Below are 18,642 nucleotides of genomic sequence, written 5' to 3'. Positions count from 1 at the left end.
CCGTCAGACGGCCATATTGCGAAAAGGGTTGTCGAAGCGTTTTAAGAAACTACACTCTCAGTGTAAAAGACCGAAGGCGGGGCTCTGTTAGCAGCGTAGACTGCGCTATGTTTCCTTGAAAATGGTGAAGGGATAGGAAAGTTTTCTTTGTTTAAAGTCTTCATTCGAGGCAAAATATTGCATTCCGACGTAGCATTTATGACGCAATTTATCACGTGGTATACACACACTAGGTAGCAGCTTAGAAAGCATTTGTTTTAATTCAGTGTAAGATCGTAAAGACAGGAATAATATATATTTTCACTCGCATACTACAATTCATACAGCGTGTTTGAATTAGTTGCACTTATTGCATGAGCCGAAACCTTACTTTTAATGCTTTTGTGTTTGACCGCCATAAAAGTTCGTAATTGTGTCTGTGAACATTTTAGGTCATTGATTTGCACTTAGCTTTACTTCTGCTTAGAACTGTCAAATAGACACCAACTGACGACATACTACGAAACGTTATGTCTTTTAACCTGCAATATTTACACGTCAACTTCCATTCCCTAAATGAACTGCTTTTCGGCAATTGCGTTTATCAATCGACGAACGCAACATCTTCGGATATGTTCGGATCGCAATTCATCGCATAACAATATACATGGACATTTTTGATCTTGTTATTGTTTGTATTGTGTCAACAGGTGCCGTTAAATATAAATAAACATTTTAGAAAGTGTTTAAATATGATATGTTAACTGTATCGTTGCCATAAGTGTTTCAATTTTACGTTTAAAAGTGATTTCAAGTGGTTGATCTTTTCCCGCGTTATCGTGACGTCATTTGATAAAACGTTTCCGGTTACAGACGGGTCGTTCTATTTACAGCATGGGTAGGAAAGGATTACTGAAAGGTTTTCTTTAATGAAATAAAGTATTTTTTTAAACAACTATCTAATGAAATAATCCTTCGGACTCCACACACTTTGACCATCCCAATTGCGTTCATACCCAGGTAATGACATCAATCCCGCAATTCATTCCTTAAATGTAGAATCGCATTGCATGCATATCGGCTTCCCTTCCGTGAATCCGCGAGCAGTGTCTTTAAAGATGAATCTATTAAAATAACTATACTGCTATCTTATGGATAGAACGGTTGACTAATTGAGTGCGAAAAAATAAAGCATCCGCTACGTTATGCTTAGAAATGATAGGTCACAATATTATCATACAAAACAATACTTATATATAATTCATGTTAGAGTGATCCTTGTTACCAAGAATTTCAGTAAAAAATGAAATCGTGAGAAACGTTTGTACTTTTAAAAGTATACATCATTTTGTTAATAACCAGCTTACCTATGCGTCAGTTATCTTAAGAATTTTAGCCAACCAGATGGCAAATTTATGAAGTTATGAGTTTTTATATTCAAAGATCAAGACTAAAGTGAACGTGTTGAAGTTTTGATGACAGCGGACCCAGAGTGCATATTGATAAGGAAAATGATATGGAATTATAAACGTTATTTCATAGGTAACTTATTGCGGCTTCCTTATTACATTTAAAGTGAATCGCTCGGGTTTTGTACTAAAAAAATAGTTTTCCCGGTAATGCATCTGAAAACACTTATTTTATCATGATTTTACTCTATGATATCGAAATTACAGAAAAAATACAGTTATAGCATAGAAAAGTATTTTGGTTTTAATGGAGTTGAACCCACGGCGGTAAAGTCATACAAAAATAGAAAACAGCAGGTAGTCCACATGGCCACAGGGACTTTAACACAAGTGGTTGGTATGTTGACCTATTTAGGATACATTAATAACATCACGTGATAATGTCAGTCAAACAATCTCGCGATAACACAGCCGTACTTTCCAATCGGGTAATAAACGCTAATGGAAATTGTGGTATTCAAAGATGATATTTGAGCAAAATTAATAAAATTAACATTTCCTTATGGGTTCCAGCTTTTGGAATTTTTGTTTTAACTCTCCTAACAATATGCTACAGTATTTCGTAATTAAAGATAGCATTTTACAAACCATGAGCGAGTTACTTTAACCATAGACTGAATATATTTTTAATATTTTTGTCTGGTGGTATCTACGTATACTAAACATTTATGCAGATACTTAATTAAACTAAAATGTTAAATGTTCGGGATATATGGTTATGTCGATGAGTTAAGTATCGTCACGACACATTTATGATTTAAACGTGTACCTAATTTTGGCTAAAACAGGATAAGGTGGTAACGCAGACATTGATACTGCAAGATAAACACTTTAGAAAGTAATAAGCTTATCCTAGATAAATAAACCTTCTTTGTTATATGTAATGCTTAACAATCTAACAATTTAACGAGTGTGGCATTAAATATTTCTGCATTTAATGGTATACCATTCATTTTTCTTTATTCTTCGGGACGAATTGAGTGTGTACAGTACAAAATCAGCAAAATATGTGTGTTGCGACAACACAAAAAATCAGATTGACATTAACTGTTGCAATATGCGATACAAACAATGTACATTTTTTTGATGCGTCGAATATTGGAAGTACGACAGACCTCTCTGCACCAAGGTTGCATTTCATTATTAAAAAATAAAAAATGTTTACCGTGCCTTAATAAAAGTGGGGTTTTCTGTTCAAAGTGGCTTTATAAATCTGGCGAAGTACGCGGAGTCTTGAACGATGTATTTTATACTGTTCAACAGGATCCTCCTTATTTATATAAAAAATGATAGACATACAATTAAATACATGTAGTTTTTAATCACATATAAAATTGAAACATATTTCAATATACATATAAAGTAAATATGTACACATGAGTTTTTTAAATCAAATGTACGCAACACTATGCGGTCGATCTTGTTGTATTTGTGTTTTTTTGTTGTTGTTTTTTTTTTATTTTGGACGCGCATTAGAGTAAATAATAACATGGTGGAATAAGGGATGCAAAAAAGCAAAATATAATTTAACAAAGATGACTAGACAATGCAGTGTCTACACGTGTTCGTGTTGTCTGCGTACAACATATTAAGTATGTTTGTAAAATGAAAACAACAACATTGACAATCAATAAATCCACAAATACCCCGAAAACAGGGTTATCACAGACTGTAGTGATGTGCATAAGGATACGCTAACGTAACGAATCGGAAACATTGGCAATATTTAGAAAGGTCATTTTGTCAAAGAGAATTTCTCGTATATTTTCGATGTTCTCTCAACATATGTTCGTTTCTTTCTTGTTCTTGAAACTAGAGGGTTTCTGGTAGTATCGCATACGCCCAGCACATTGGAGAATTGTATTCAAAATGTTAAAGGGACTTAAGATTTAGACACGCTATATTTCCATTTTAATCGTCAGACCGTAACATCCCTTTGGAAGGAGACAGATTTTTCCTCAATAACGTATCCGGTACAAATATACTGTTACACGTTACACAGATGTATTACATAGCTGTTCTTCATTGTGTGTGACGAACGCTGTCGTAATGGGCTCATCTGTCTATCTCCCTTTCAAAATGGCTGATGTATCCGTCACCTTTGAAATATAAACGTAAAACAATTTGTTTAGAGCGAACGTAAATGTGTATCTTGTTCGATTGCTGAGCAATATACATTACAATTTATGACCTCAGCGTAATAGTACTTTTAAAAAAGCAAATTGCGTATATTATAATCACAAATTCAAATGCCTGACGAAAATCAGACTGGTTCAGAATTGCTTTTCTTTAAACCAGGTTAGATTAAGAACATACCGTCTTTATCAAATATTTCCTGAACCCACTTAGTAAGCATATGATCTCGTCTCTTGCAGATATCAAGGACAAATGCGATTTTCATATCATCTGAAACAACAAATATGCATTGAAATATTATGTAAGAGACAAGCAAAGAGAAACCCCTATCAGATATACAGATAAGATAAACTGTCTGACAAATTGCCTGTACATAATATTGTCAATATGTACTTTAGTATAATTTTATACGAATAAAAAATACAGCGCTATATGTGCTGTGACTCTGTAACACGCTTTTTTACATGAACAATACATTCCACATACGATGAGTCATAATATTCCAAGACATACATATAAGTTGTACTACGTACTTTTAGGTAATTAGCCAATTACAACATAGTATATTCAATACAATTAGTGTAATAAAAAACGAATGTGTTTAACGAACCTGATATGTTATGGAAGTGCTTCTGGAGCGCCCTGAAGAATCTAACCTTGCCGAAACTATGGTTACACAGACCGTGTCTGGCGAAGTGGTGTACTGCTCTGTTGAATAGGAAAAAGATCTTATAATAAACTCATATATCACGAATAAATAGCCTTCCTTTCGCCAGACGTATGCTAACAGCAGTTTGCATGTGATCGATTCAAATTATTGATTTGATTGACTTATGCTACACGCTCGACGCAATTTCAACGATCCATAGAGAAGATACTACTACATTTTACAGACACCACACAACTCATAACGTTTTTTTAATGTTTGAGCTGTTATTCACATTCACATCAAATAAAGATATTGCTGGCCGAACATGATCGGATTTAGAATGAAGGAAACACCTACACCATTTTGATGAACCACCTGCACAACATTCATCTCATACAACCATGCATCCGAATTATGACTGTTATATACAGATATTATCAGTATTGTTGAATAAAGCTGCATTTCCAATTTACGAGATTTTTTTTATAAGTTATTTTAATAAATCACTGACATTTCATTCGTTTCTAAAGGAATATGTGTTGTAAATATTCGAAGTGTTAACAAAAACGTTAATAAACTTATATTGAAGGGGCTATACACTGTATGATGAAATAGCGAAAAAAAATGTCGAAAACTGACATTTACTTGGTATCGATGTGTACAATGCATTGAAAATAACTAACTGAAGTACTACATAGTTTACAAATAATTTATTTTTTGCAATGTTTTTCATAGTTTTCCATTAAAAAAAGATTACTTGGTATGTATATCTAGTAGAATTCATTCTTATGCTTGATTGGCTAGTCGATGTTACCACGTGATATTATCAAGTTAGATATACAGCTTTGGATACAACACTGGGCTGCAATTTTGGCGACATCGGTTTGAACCCGGTCCCTGACTTGATTTCTTACATGTTGGTATTTTTTTTACAATTATAATATCAAAGAGTAAAACATTTTATTAAAAAATTGTCCTGAGAATCGTTACAGAAAATAATGATGCCAATCTTTGGTATAGTCCCCTTTAAGTACAGTGAGTAACAAACAACTTAAACAATCTAATAGAATAAACTATTATGTAATTCTCTTTTTCAACTTACGGTCCATTGTATTTCCGCAAACCGTCTTCAGCCATTATGATAAGACCATCATTTTGCATTTGTTCCGCACCAGAGACGTTTGACTCAAGAGACCGTCCCGCCACAATAACCACCAACAGCGCCAAGGTCAGCATCGGAATAAATCCCAAAAAGTTTACGGGCATCATGTTTTTGTTTTTTATTTCTTAAGTATTTAGCAAGTTTGTTCTAAAAATTCCTCCCTTCACGGCACTCTGGTTTAAGAAGTTTACAAAAAGCTGAAAATAAAACAAATTTGATGTTTGATGATAAGTCACACAAAGTATATCCGAAGTGTTTTCAGCTCTCATTCACAGCATTCATACAGCTGAAATTATATTCGGTTTTTAAGCACAACCGTTCCAACAATGAGTTCTGAGTTACATCGGTATCCTGAGAAAGCTGGTTATGTCATTAAATGATACAGACAAATAAACATCCTAATATAGTTTCATTATCGCAACCGAAATTACTGCGAACACAAATCATGTATGCGTACGACAGATGTAATTCATAAAGTTTATACTGGCAAAATAAGTAGAGAGCGATTAAGCTAGTCGTCATACTCTATTATTTGTTATCGTAATCCAAACATTTCAAGGTTTGTATGAGTAATATCTGTACTTGAAATGAAGCCAAACGGATACAGTGTTTGTGTGAGATGTATTGAACGTCGCCTGACCTTGTTAACAACTGATAACCCACCCACTTGTAAGGTCGACGATAAACCTATTGGGAAATTTAGTAGCAAGTGGTTTATTTCATATCAAGCAAACGTTAAACTATGTCCGTGAATAGTCATGCTTGTGTTTATTCTTGTATGAAAAATCGGATATATATTTATGAATAAAATCGAAATATATATTTCTAAAAGCTTCTATTCTTTTTCCAACATTAAACTTAAATCTATCTATCAAACTAATGCATTTGGCTTATGTATTAGTTTAATTATTAAATTACTAAAAGTTGGTTACCTTAGAGAATTATTGGAATAATCCAATAGTATTATTTTAATCACTGATGTTTTAGTATTTTATTAAATCAAAAGATTAAGTCAAACTTCTATTTAGTATGATTAAGCGGCACGTACAGCCTTATCCCGTTCGTTGTATTCAATTATTGATACTTCAGTAGCAAACTAGCGGTTTAAGTATGTATGGAGTGGGTTATAACAGAAAGCTACCACAGAGGCTACGGGTGTTATGTTTCCCACCAGTGTGAAATGAGATCAACACAGAAACTGGAAATACCATTGACATGATATAGCTTGGCTGCTCGCTGTATGAAACATCTCGAATAATAGAAATAAACAATTGCACTTTTGTGAAAAACTTTTCCCCTCTCACCATAGATTCGTAACACAATGACGAATGCTTAATCTTATTCACAATATTCTTTTAGACTGATATTAAGTGTTGTATATCGCATATTTGAGGATAATATATTATTGCCAATTTGCTTCAATATTTTTATACCTTAATATTTATTATACATTTGATACATTTTATACATTTTATACATTTTATACATTTTATACATTTTATACATTTTATTTTCTCAAGATTTCTTTTTCAAACTGCATTGACCAATTTCTAACGTTCAATTAATCAGGTGCATGTTAAGGTATACTAAACGCCTTAATACATTAAATTATACATATTTATTTAGATACCCACACTAATGATGCGGTCTAGTAGAATTGACAGTAATGTATTAAAACACGTTCATTCAAATTTATTCCGAAATTACACCACTTCCTTTATGTTCCTTTATATTTAAATGTATGGGATTTTAAGTCAGTTTTTATTTAAACTGATGAATACGCACTGCAAATTGGTCTGATTTCATTGCGTAGTTTCTCTACTTTAAAACTTCAACGACAAGCTTACAATCTTTAAGGTTTGTTAAGTGGTCTACATTATACTGTGTAAACTACTTACTAACTTGGCTGGTCACTGTTTATATCTACTGCTTCACCTAACTAAAAATAATGTTGACTGACTGCTTAAAATATATTAGAAAAATATAGAAATACTGTCTTCTCATTGAACAAAATATAATGTTGACCATAATTACATAAATTACCGAGGAAATTCAGCAAAATTCTGCTATGTAATCCTTATCAATTTACAGAGTGTCACTTGACAAGTCATTAAATTTGCACCACCAATTTTTAATAACCTTCTGGGAATGTTGGTTTTGGCATTTTTCTCTATTAATATAGTTCAAACGAGGACAGTGTTAATCGCAATACCATACCAAATAAGGACGCTTTTGTTTCGTTTATAATACCCAAAGCCTGTCATAAAATATCCTTAATAGTTTAAATAGTTGTGGGCAGCGTGGGGGCTCACTGTTTTGAAACCTTATACTTGTTTATATCTTTGATATTTATAGTTTATTTAAAGTAGATCATTTTCAAACTGCATAGTCATATATGACAGGAAGTAATAGTTGATATATGATGTCTTAATAATCCAGGCCGAATAAAATATCTTAATTTATTTCTAAACTAAATCAATTTCCTTATATTTTCACAATGAAGAAATTTGAAGGGTCCAAGTGTATTTAACATAAAAATCATGTTTATTACATGAATGAATGTAAAGAAAGTATTTTAGATATGTTTAAGTTATTCTATCGTATGACAAATAATATACTTAATTAGGGAAAATAATTTACGTTATAAATTGACCTCTTATACCTGCCCACTTAACTCAGTTTGTTGTATTTACTGATAGTGCGCTAGATAAAATGGTTGCACACGGTAAACTGTGAAAAGAAAGATTGTACTTTAATATGACAGACAATGCGACGATTCGTTTGTGACATTTAAAGGGCACAAGCGGATGTTATTTGGTATTTACTGTTTTAAAGTCTGATATGGACACATATGTACTTTAACTTTAGTTGTGAATTAAATGTTTGAGGTATTCTCTGGCAAAATCAAAAGATTTTCAACAATCCAAAAACAAGTCTTAAGGCATTCATTTGCATTAAAAATACGTTTAAAATCGCAGATTAGTTTGCACGCGAATATCATACCTCGCGACAATTTATTTTGTGTTTTAAATGTTCATATATTCAGACCTTGAATTTTAAATTAGCATTTTAATTACGGGATGCGCGAAAACATTCAAGACGAGTATCTAAGTAAGATTCAGCTTAGCATAATAAGATATGGTTCCTACACCGCAGCAGAGTAAGATATGTTGCCTGCCTACACCAAAGCAAGGTAAGATATATCACCCGCCTACACCATAGTAGAGTAAGATATGTTGACTGCCTTCACCATAGCAGAGTTAGATATATTTACAGCCCTAGCAGAAATTGACTAGCTGTACAACCTTTGCAGAGTAAGATATGATGCCTACCCAAAAGCGGAGTTACACATTACACATCGTTATCGTAGCTCATATTAAGACGAGGTGCGTTCAACTTATCCGAATAAAGAATGGTCCGTTAATTATAGCATTTTAAGGCATGGTGCTTGCATATTATCGAACTATAGTCATATATCTTCGCGCTTTGAGAAATAGTGCGTCAATTATATCGGATAAAACCTTTTGGCATTATGTGTACCTTGTGAAGCTAACCGGTTATCGCAAATTAAAGGCCCCGTTTGCGTACGAAATAAAACCAATTTAAGTACATTTAAATAGATAAATCATTGAAAGCCTTTTATCAAAACAATACAATCCTTTAAAGTCTACGTGATATTAAATATCACAAACTTATCTCCGCATTGTATGTCATATAAAAGTACATGTGTTATTTATTACTACAACTTAGTATAGCGAAAAACGTTCCTACATGAGTTCGTGGAGTTTTCTACGCCATAGATAAACAGACTTTATCGTAGAACTACTTCTGATATTTGGATTTAAAATTACAGCAGCTGCTGCTGTGTAATATTAAAGGTTGTAACATGTACTCAGTTATTCTTTCTTCCAAGCTCTAAAACATTTACGTAAGTTGAATACGAATTTTTGTTCAATTACTTCTGACATACATTACGACATTGGCAATAAAAAACTTTCCACATCATTTGTTTTGTCATACAAAACTTTCACACATTGTATCAGCTGTCTTTCTAGTAACAATATACGGCGATTCCATGCATTGTGTTGGAAGGCACATCAAACTATTCTGCATTAAAGGGTACTTGTGTTCCTTCATACACCATGAAGGGCATTTCAGATTTAATAGGGAAACGTTTAACTTCGACCCTTCTGTTGTCAGCGACTTGCTTCAAATTTATACTTAACACATCTAATGATCAAGTTTCATTATCGATTGTTAAAGAAACAGCTTCATTTGGTAAAAAAAAAAAACAATTCATTGATTGTTTTATATTTAATTCCTTTAGTTATTATTTACTTGTTGTTCATATGATACGAAAAAAAATGTTCAACATAGACATGGATGAAATATCACAGAACAACTTACTCCTGTTTAAAGCTTTAATCTCGAAAAGTTTCTTATGACAAAACCTATTACATTTTTAAATTTTATAAACGAAGACATGGCAGCTAGACAATTGCTCATTACATGTCACACCATGTTAAAGTGGCTTTACTACACCATAAAACAATGTATCAAAGTATGAAAAGCAGATGAAGAGTACATAGGCTTTGATAGCCAATAGCTGTTCTTTGATTATAATGCAGCGCAGATAACAGTATTTATACGCTTGTCGATCTCATTAGAATGTAAGCGGATAGTTGATATTACTTTAATTAATTACTGCTCAGGAGGTTCAGTAATGTAAAAAGTAGATTTTACTAACCACGATAAACTACTTAATGATTCAAACGGGTACAATGTCCTTGTTGAAAACTGATATAGAGGCAATATAGACTACGATACAGCATAATAAACGTCATAAAGAAATTATTGTCGCTGAGACGAATAACTTTTCGTTGAAGGACATATGTGATTATTGACAACGTAATGATGAAAATAGCGTGGTACTGAAACGTTTAATGTTATAAAGTTCCCTGTTTCTTCGCTTTTATTTTAATGGTTAAAAATTAAAGTCATCTTCATTTGATCAGTTCGCTGCAATTAGTGTGATCCAAATATAATGAAGTAAATCACGATCACTAAGTTAATGACGATCATACCTTATCAATTGTTTCAGATTTAAACCAGTCAATAACTTTCTCTTTACACATGCAAATACCTTACTGGTCAAAAGAATTGAGGGGACATGGATTACTAATTCACATCATATTTTCTGTCGCGTAACAATACTTGTAAAGACGTGACGTATCAATCGAATCACGCTAAAGTATTTTAACGGCAACCTTTGAAATTGAGACAAATAAATTGGATCATGCTCGGCAGTTTTAAAAGAAAAGACATCGGACAGGATCCATAAGACGCCATTTTCAGTTAATTATCAGGTAAGGTATTAGGTAATTTGGGAAATTCCGAAATTCGCAGAATCTAGTTATTACTTTCGAGGGATAATTTTCTGTTCCTAAAGTTAACGCATTTAAATGCTGTGTAAACTATGTTTTTTCGTTTGCTTCGGACGTAAATTCGACATAGTTAATCAATCATTATTCATCACCGCTTCTTTTTAAGTCATAAAATAACCTACAGAAATTATATCAGTTTGTATTTTGTTAAAAAATATAATGTGCATCTATGCTTGATACTGGAAGACCCATTAAACTTTATTGCATTTTAAGGGTTCTTGTGGTAATGTCCATACACCATAAAGGGCAAAGAAATTTCAATTATAATCATTTGAACCCCGTTGGTTACGTCGTCTGCGTCTTTCTGCAGAATATTACACATTAAACTATTCAATCTTATTAAATTCTAATAAAAAAGTTGCACTTTGACAAAGAAAATTGAACAAGATGCCGAATTTTCAGATCTTTATTGAAGTTAACAAAGTTGTTAACGTTATCATTGTTAACGGTTTTTTTGCGCTGAAATTGTTTTTGATACATTTGCAATCTGCAGTGTTGCTAACTAGACTTGAGACAAAATCTACTAAATATATTTGAATATACAATAGATTGCGTTTAAAAGTTAACAATGATGCCATTAATCACGTTGATGATGCACACTTACTCCTAAATAAAATTGTCCGCAATAATACAACTGTTTTGATATACAAAAAGGATGAATAAATATCTAAAACAATGGTTCTTATGAAGGATACCGAGATTAATTTGAAACACGGTATTTCTTCCTTATGAGATGGTAGTAGAACACTGTAAATCTTACCATTCACCAATCATTTAATATTTTCGCGATGTTAGCTATTAAATACACATTTTCAATATTGTTATCAGTAAATAATAGTTTTCATAAATGCATTATTTAGTAAGTTATAAATGGTTTATCACTCACAATTTATGTTTGTTATACATTTGCATGTATTGATATTGAATAACAGTGTGCCCTTAACAAAATTCTCAACAATCGCTCCATTATCACATATCAATTTACTCTCGTTTGCAGATTTAGTCTGGAATATTTCTTTACAACACTCATTATCTTGACTTGCAAATACAAAGACACGTAAGCTATGCATTTCCTCGTTGCATGTGACGTCGCATTCAAGTGCCTTTATTACACTACGTGAAGTATGCGAACCTACCGGAAATCAGATGAAGAATATGACAGTCGATAGCTGTTCTGTGGTTTTAATGCACCGCAGATAACAGTTTTAATACTCTTGAAGGTCGAATGAGTATCATTAAAATGTTTGCAGGCATTTGATTGATTACATTTAATTGTTACTGCTCGGGATATGTGGTGATTCAAACGGGTATCCTGTCTTTGTTGAATACTTTTATATTGGCAATATAGACTATGATTCAGCAAGATAAGCGTCGTAAAAAGTAGAAATTTCGGCGAGACAATGACTTCCTTTGTAAGACATAGATGATGCTTGACATTGTAATACGTTTAACAGTGTGGTAATGTACAGTTTGTGGTTTATACTCCTCATACCACATACATGTAGTCATCTTCATTAAACAACTACCCTAAATAAAGTGGGATTAAAATAACCTACTAACCTATTAGTTATTTGCGGATTATTCATTACCACAGATGTATCTCCAATACAAATTAATCAAAGCACATTGTTTCATATCAGTTTTACGATCCAGTATGTTTTGTCGTCACACTGCTAAAGTGTTTGGTAAACATAATTTCATATCGTTTAAAACGTTTAAAAAGACCCTTTGAGTTATTTCTATACATGTGTTCCTTAGCATACAATTATGTTTAGTAACGAGCACTCAGAAGGCTACCAAACACAAACTACCCAGTCATTCAATCACAGTCCTGTCATGCCGTTACTCAGCTACTGAAAGGTCACCGAACATGAACCATGTACCAGGGCCTTTTTCATACTGTCAACAGGGTCTCCTAGTACAAACTCATACTTCAGAAAATGTTTCAGATAATGCGTTAGGTACTGCAATATCGACATCTCCTAATATACACACCGGTATATAAGTGTGGTTACTCGTGCGCATTCCACAAACACGCCCAAGACCACGTTACAAGCATGAGGTCGATTAAAAGCATCTGCATTCAAAAGGTTCAGCCGTCCAGCTGTTTCGTCCGTTTTAGATGGATTTTACCTTGTTAAGAATACATATACAGATAAGACTTCACCTTTTTATAATGAGAGCATCTGACTTGGAATGCATCTTAGGCCTATGTTGTTATTGGTTGTTTTTCTTTAATGTCATATGACCCTCACTGGTGTGTAATATTCTTAACTGGAAGAATATAACACACCCAGTATACGCTGTTTCTATTTATCCTTGATAAAAAGGAGTACAGTACCTATTGTACACATTTGCATTTCAAAACATAATTGTGGAGACTGCAGAGTAATACGGATTTTATTTTGACAGTTTCATTGATTGAGGTTAGGTAAATCACAACTGCGACTGATATCAAACCACCTCAAAATCATTAAAAAGACAGATATGTCGAGATGGCGCCAATCAGTTTTACTTGATATGATCGGGTTGTTAACGATAACCACACAAGTGATTTATAATAAGTTTATTATTGACGCTATGTTTTATTAAACCTCAGTTTTATTTTCAAAATCAGTTCAACTCAGTTATATAAGGGTAGGTTAGGGTAGGTTATAGTGTCGAATAGAGTTCACGAATACTAATAACGTGGGCGTGTTTTTTCAGATTTCATAAAAATGGCATACTGCCAGAAGTAACCAAATTACTTTCAATAAATGAATAATAAGTTTAGCCCACTCACAAGAATATATTTGTTTGCTGTAAACAAACATCCATAATTAAGATTGGTAGGAAAATATGGAAATTTGTAAAACATGATCATCTATTTTAATTGCGCTGAAGGAAAGAATGGACCAATTGGCTAATGTGCATTTTAACCATTACATTTTAATCAAAGTTACCCTTTTACCACTTATTGAAATTTGAAAATGTAGATCCTTTGATCCCTTTATTAGTATCTCTTTTTTTTATTAACTATCGCATTTTTACAATATTAGAATTTAAATAATGCATCTGAAATTATGAAAATATCAATTGTCGGAAAGAACCTTTGGTTTCCTATGTAGCATGATATCCACTTGTATAGGCTTAATATTTTTTTAACGTAATCAACTTTGTCAGAAAACTGCGGAAATAAAATCATCTAATCGTGCAACACATTTCTTAATGAACAATAACAAGAGCGCATGATAACTTGAACTCGAGGCAAACAGTGTGGAGAAGTCATACACAAGTCATAATGGTCATTGGCCTTTCTGAGAGTGAATACAGACGGTCCTTCCTGATTCAGCTGAATACAATCGATAAAGAAAGGCCACAAGAGAGCTTACCCCCATGGATTAAAGTGAAGAAGCAGACTTGATTGTACATGTTATCCTTAACAACGTGTCATAAACCGACTATTATACGTCAACGAATTTTAGTTTAGACAGATATATTAAATATTTTATCATCAAAAGCGGTATCAAGAGGAGTTTAAATGCGTTTCTTCTCGCATATCATGTAAATTGGTTTTATGATAGAATTTATCACCATCTTATTATGTCATATATTAAGCGAAATGTCAGAGAACAACTAAAGCAATGTCTTCTAGTTAACTCAAGTGTTACCGTACATTACAAGGCGGATATTTCACCGTGTGTTGTCTGTTTTTGTTTGTATATTTGTGTTTCGTTCAGTTTCGTACGTTATGTCTCCATACAGGGATAATACTTGATTGTTTGACAACTTGAGTTGTCGCTTCAGGTTCATTGTAGTTGATTCAGAGTGTTACAATGGTGTTTTGCTTCGTATGGTTTCTAAAGGTAAAGGTATCCGACCCAAAAATTTGTGAACGTTGTGACAGTTTTGGTAACGCTATGGTATGTTTTATATTTGAAGTATACAATATGAACGCATTGTTTATTTTACATACTTATTAGTTACTTAGTACAGGTAAATAACATGAGTCGAGTAATACAATTATCCAATTGAAACTACAGGGACAAACCCTATAAGCCCTGTTAGGAGGCATGTGGCAAGGGCCTAAACGACAAATTTGTGGTGTTTGTATTTATAAAAGCAATATTTGTGCGTTTGTGTCTCTAGTTCACGGTCGTTTGGGCTCTTCCAATGCGGTTATCCCACCACTATCGGTAAAGCTTTTTTGATGCTTGTGTTTGGATGGTGGGATAATAGAACACGATTTCATTTACAGAGGTATTAAATTGGTTTATATGGCCAAAGCATCACACGTATCCCAACATGTATAAATAATCGCAAAATTAAAAATATAAGCTTCATCAGAGCATGCAATTACATGAAACAGTGAAAGTTTTAGTAAAAATAACATAGACACTGATAAAGTAATTCCAAGAACTCTATGACCGGATACAAAATTCACCTGAAATTGCGAAAAAGTGCTAGCTCATAATGAAATGACGTCTTGACACATGAATCTGTTAAACTACTTTTACAAGCCGAGTTGATAGAGATTATAGCTTAATTATGATGAAACAAAGAGAAAAGACTTCTGAAAACATAGTAGTGACATGCACAATCAGTGAGCAAGAAAGTGATTTTTATTGCAACACGAAACCTTTTTTTAAATTATTACACTTAAAACTACCAAGATACTTTAGTGCAGTTATCTAATTACTTTTGCACAGCAGATAACCGTTCAAATTAATTGGTTTTTAATGGCTGTATCTGTTTTTAATTTATGTCGATACTTTATTTTTAATTGAAATGTTTAATGTTCGGAACATGCGGTATATGACAAGCCGTCTATTTTGATTACAGACACTAGACCTTTCATGATTCAACCGGGTATCCTATCTTTGATGATATATGACAGATTGAATAGTAGAATATAATATTACATGGTGAACCTTTTCAAAAGCGATACCATGACCCGAGACAAACGGCTTTTCTGTCTAGGTCACATTTGATATGTTTGACAACGTTACAGTGAAATGTTTTCGGTATTGCAAATCAATAGAAAATAAATCTAAAATCAATTTCCATATTTCTTCATTTGAGTCATCGTCTTGTTTAAAATCGGTCAACTTAAACACGAGTGACTAATATATCATACAATTTATATAGATAGTTTGTATATACCGCGATAAGTATTCAGTACTTGTCTTTGTAGGCAATCGTTTATTGTCTATATAATCGATATTATTTTACACTTGAGACTTATAATTATATAACAAATAATGATCCTGTAGTTCAATATAGTTTTGACTGTTTCTGGTAAGTACACACGAAAGTACAAGTAAGTGAAGCGCCAAAATTGATAAATCATTTTGTTCCTTATTATTTTTCCTGATTATTCTATAACTACATATAGAAAAATGAAGTTCAAAATAATTCCATTAAATCATGATATCAATACATACAAAGCATACTTTCGTATATGTATATTTGCATTATAATTGCGTTATTTGTGAATATTCAATTTCAATATCATTTTCAAAGGATAATAATTCAAAACACTTTCAAACCTTATGTTGTCAATTTATTGCTAAAATTGTTTCAAAGGAGACACTTGTCTTCTACACCAATGCAAATGGCAAGTTATTAGAACACATGGACACTATTGTAATGTTTTGTTTTAATGATATTTGCTTTTATGGTTAAACAATGATACAAAACGCCTATATAGTTTTTTCCTGTGGTAATATACTTCATTTGTAGGGCTTTATTACTTATTTGTATTGTCACCAAGTAAGAGATGAAATTAATTGTTTGTGGTTAACAGGCTTTTAAATATAATTGATAACAAATTTCAAAAGCGATACCATGACCCGAGACAAACGGCTTTTCTGTCTAGGTCACATTTGATATGTTTGACAACGTTACAGTGAAATGTTTTCGGTATTGCAATTCAATAGAAAATAAATCTAAAATCAATTTCCATATTTCTTCATTTGAGTCATCGTCTTGTTTAAAATCGGTCAACTTAAACACGAGTGACTAATATATCATACAATTTATATAGATAGTTTGTATATACCGCGATAAGTATTCAGTACTTGTCTTTGTAGGCAATCGTTTATTGTCTATATAATCGATATTATTTTACACTTGAGACTTATAATTATATAACAAATAATGATCCTGTAGTTCAATATAGTTTTGACTGTTTCTGGTAAGTACACACGAAAGTACAAGTAAGTGAAGCGCCAAAATTGATAAATCATTTTGTTCCTTATTATTTTTCCTGATTATTCTATAACTACATATAGAAAAATGAAGTTCAAAATAATTCCATTAAATCATGATATCAATACATACAAGGCATACTTTCGTATATGTATATTTGCATTATAATTGCGTTATTTGTGAATATTCAATTTCAATATCATTTTCAAAGGATAATAATTCATATGCAGATATATACATCGGTTATTTATTTTGCGCTGTTGATGGTACCTTGTACACATTGTTTTTTTACAGCTATATTGGAATAAGCAGAATTAAGAGTTAAATTTGTTACTGCTTGTTATGATCGTTTAACATAGTCTTGGGCATTCACAATTACTTGCCACTTCACCATTTCACCAATTTCTCACCTAAGAAATTAATTAAGGCAAATACACCTGCTAAAGATGGTTATTGTCATAAGCAATTGTTTGCCTAATTTGTTATCAATTATATTTAAAAGCCTGTTAACCACAAACAATTAATTTCATCTCTTACTTGGTGACAATACAAATAAGTAATAAAGCCCTACAAATGAAGTATATTACCACAGGAAAAAACTATATAGGCGTTTTGTATCATTGTTTAACCATAAAAGCAAATATCATTAAAACAAAACATTACAATAGTGTCCATGTGTTCTAATAACTTGCCATTTGCATTGGTGTAAAAGACAAGTGTCTCCTTTGAAACAATTTTAGCAATAAATTGACAACATAAGGTTTGAAAGTGTTTTGATTTATTTCAAATTAGATTAGTTTCTACCAAAAGGCAATAACTTGCAAGGATTTCCAATTCCAGTTCTAATCCAGCTTAAAACCGTTCCTATCAAATTAAAATCCTCATGTTGTAAGCAAGAGCCTGAATTGGAAGTGTATATTCAGAATTACTCAGTATCTGTCATCGAGCTAGCTTATAACTGAATCTGGGGCATAAGTAGAGTGAATCACAACACACCTTGCCTTATATTAATGACATTGTCATTAAGCTAAGTGCTAATCCATTATACTACGATTACTACTATGGATCAAGTGAGTCAATGTGAAAGGCATTGTTAAAATACTCCCTAGTTTACGGCCATTTGAAACAACATCAACAAAAACCGGAATCAAAATCGCCTTATCGGATATCAATGTTAATTGTTTGTTTGTTTGACGGTCAAATGTGAAAATGTATAAATTGTGCATTAACACTTTCGTACATGTTCAGGTATAATAAAGCAAAATATAAGACGCATATAATAAACAATATGAGCTACGTAGATAGTGATAATGAAGCATTTAAGTATTGAGTTCACTGTATGGGTTTAATGTTTCCTGCTTTATCATAAAATTTCATGTTGTCGTTCTTTTAGCAGCTCGTTTCAAGGTCAATGTCACACCTACAGATCAAATGTCTTATGACTATATTTATTTCGTGTCCACTTCAAAACTCTTAAAATACTTGAAGGATTTCTAAATAACTTACCGGCAGAGCGCATGTAACAACCAGCTCTTTCAAGGTTAAGGTCACATTTAAAGGTCAAAGGTCATATATCTGCATTTCGTATACGCTTCATATATCTTTAACCGCTTA

General features: G+C 32.5%; 1 protein-coding gene across 2 annotated transcripts in view; it reads right to left on the bottom strand.

Annotated features, from left to right (window-relative positions):
* Nucleotides 1–2,744: 2,744 nt before the first annotated feature.
* The window catches only part of LOC128240094 (uncharacterized), a 48,788-nt gene continuing 32,890 nt past the window's right edge, over nucleotides 2,745–18,642 (bottom strand). The window contains exons 1-5 of one of the 2 annotated variants that reach the window (XM_052956588.1): nucleotides 6,328–6,469; nucleotides 5,336–5,592; nucleotides 4,195–4,292; nucleotides 3,765–3,854; nucleotides 2,745–3,547 (exon numbers count right to left, since the gene is read on the bottom strand). In XM_052956588.1, coding sequence (XP_052812548.1) covers nucleotides 3,504–3,547; nucleotides 3,765–3,854; nucleotides 4,195–4,292; nucleotides 5,336–5,502 — 399 coding nt within the window. In that variant the 5' untranslated portion in view covers nucleotides 5,503–5,592; nucleotides 6,328–6,469 and the 3' untranslated portion in view covers nucleotides 2,745–3,503. Of the gene's footprint in view, nucleotides 3,548–3,764; nucleotides 3,855–4,194; nucleotides 4,293–5,335; nucleotides 5,593–6,327; nucleotides 6,470–18,642 lie in introns of those variants that run through there. The other variant, XM_052956589.1, reaches the window with a different exon arrangement.

The sequence above is a fragment of the Mya arenaria genome, chromosome 7, assembly GCF_026914265.1.
Source record: "Mya arenaria isolate MELC-2E11 chromosome 7, ASM2691426v1".
Lineage (NCBI taxonomy): Eukaryota > Metazoa > Mollusca > Bivalvia > Myida > Myidae > Mya > Mya arenaria.
This window is presented reverse-complemented; position numbering and strand designations above follow the sequence as displayed.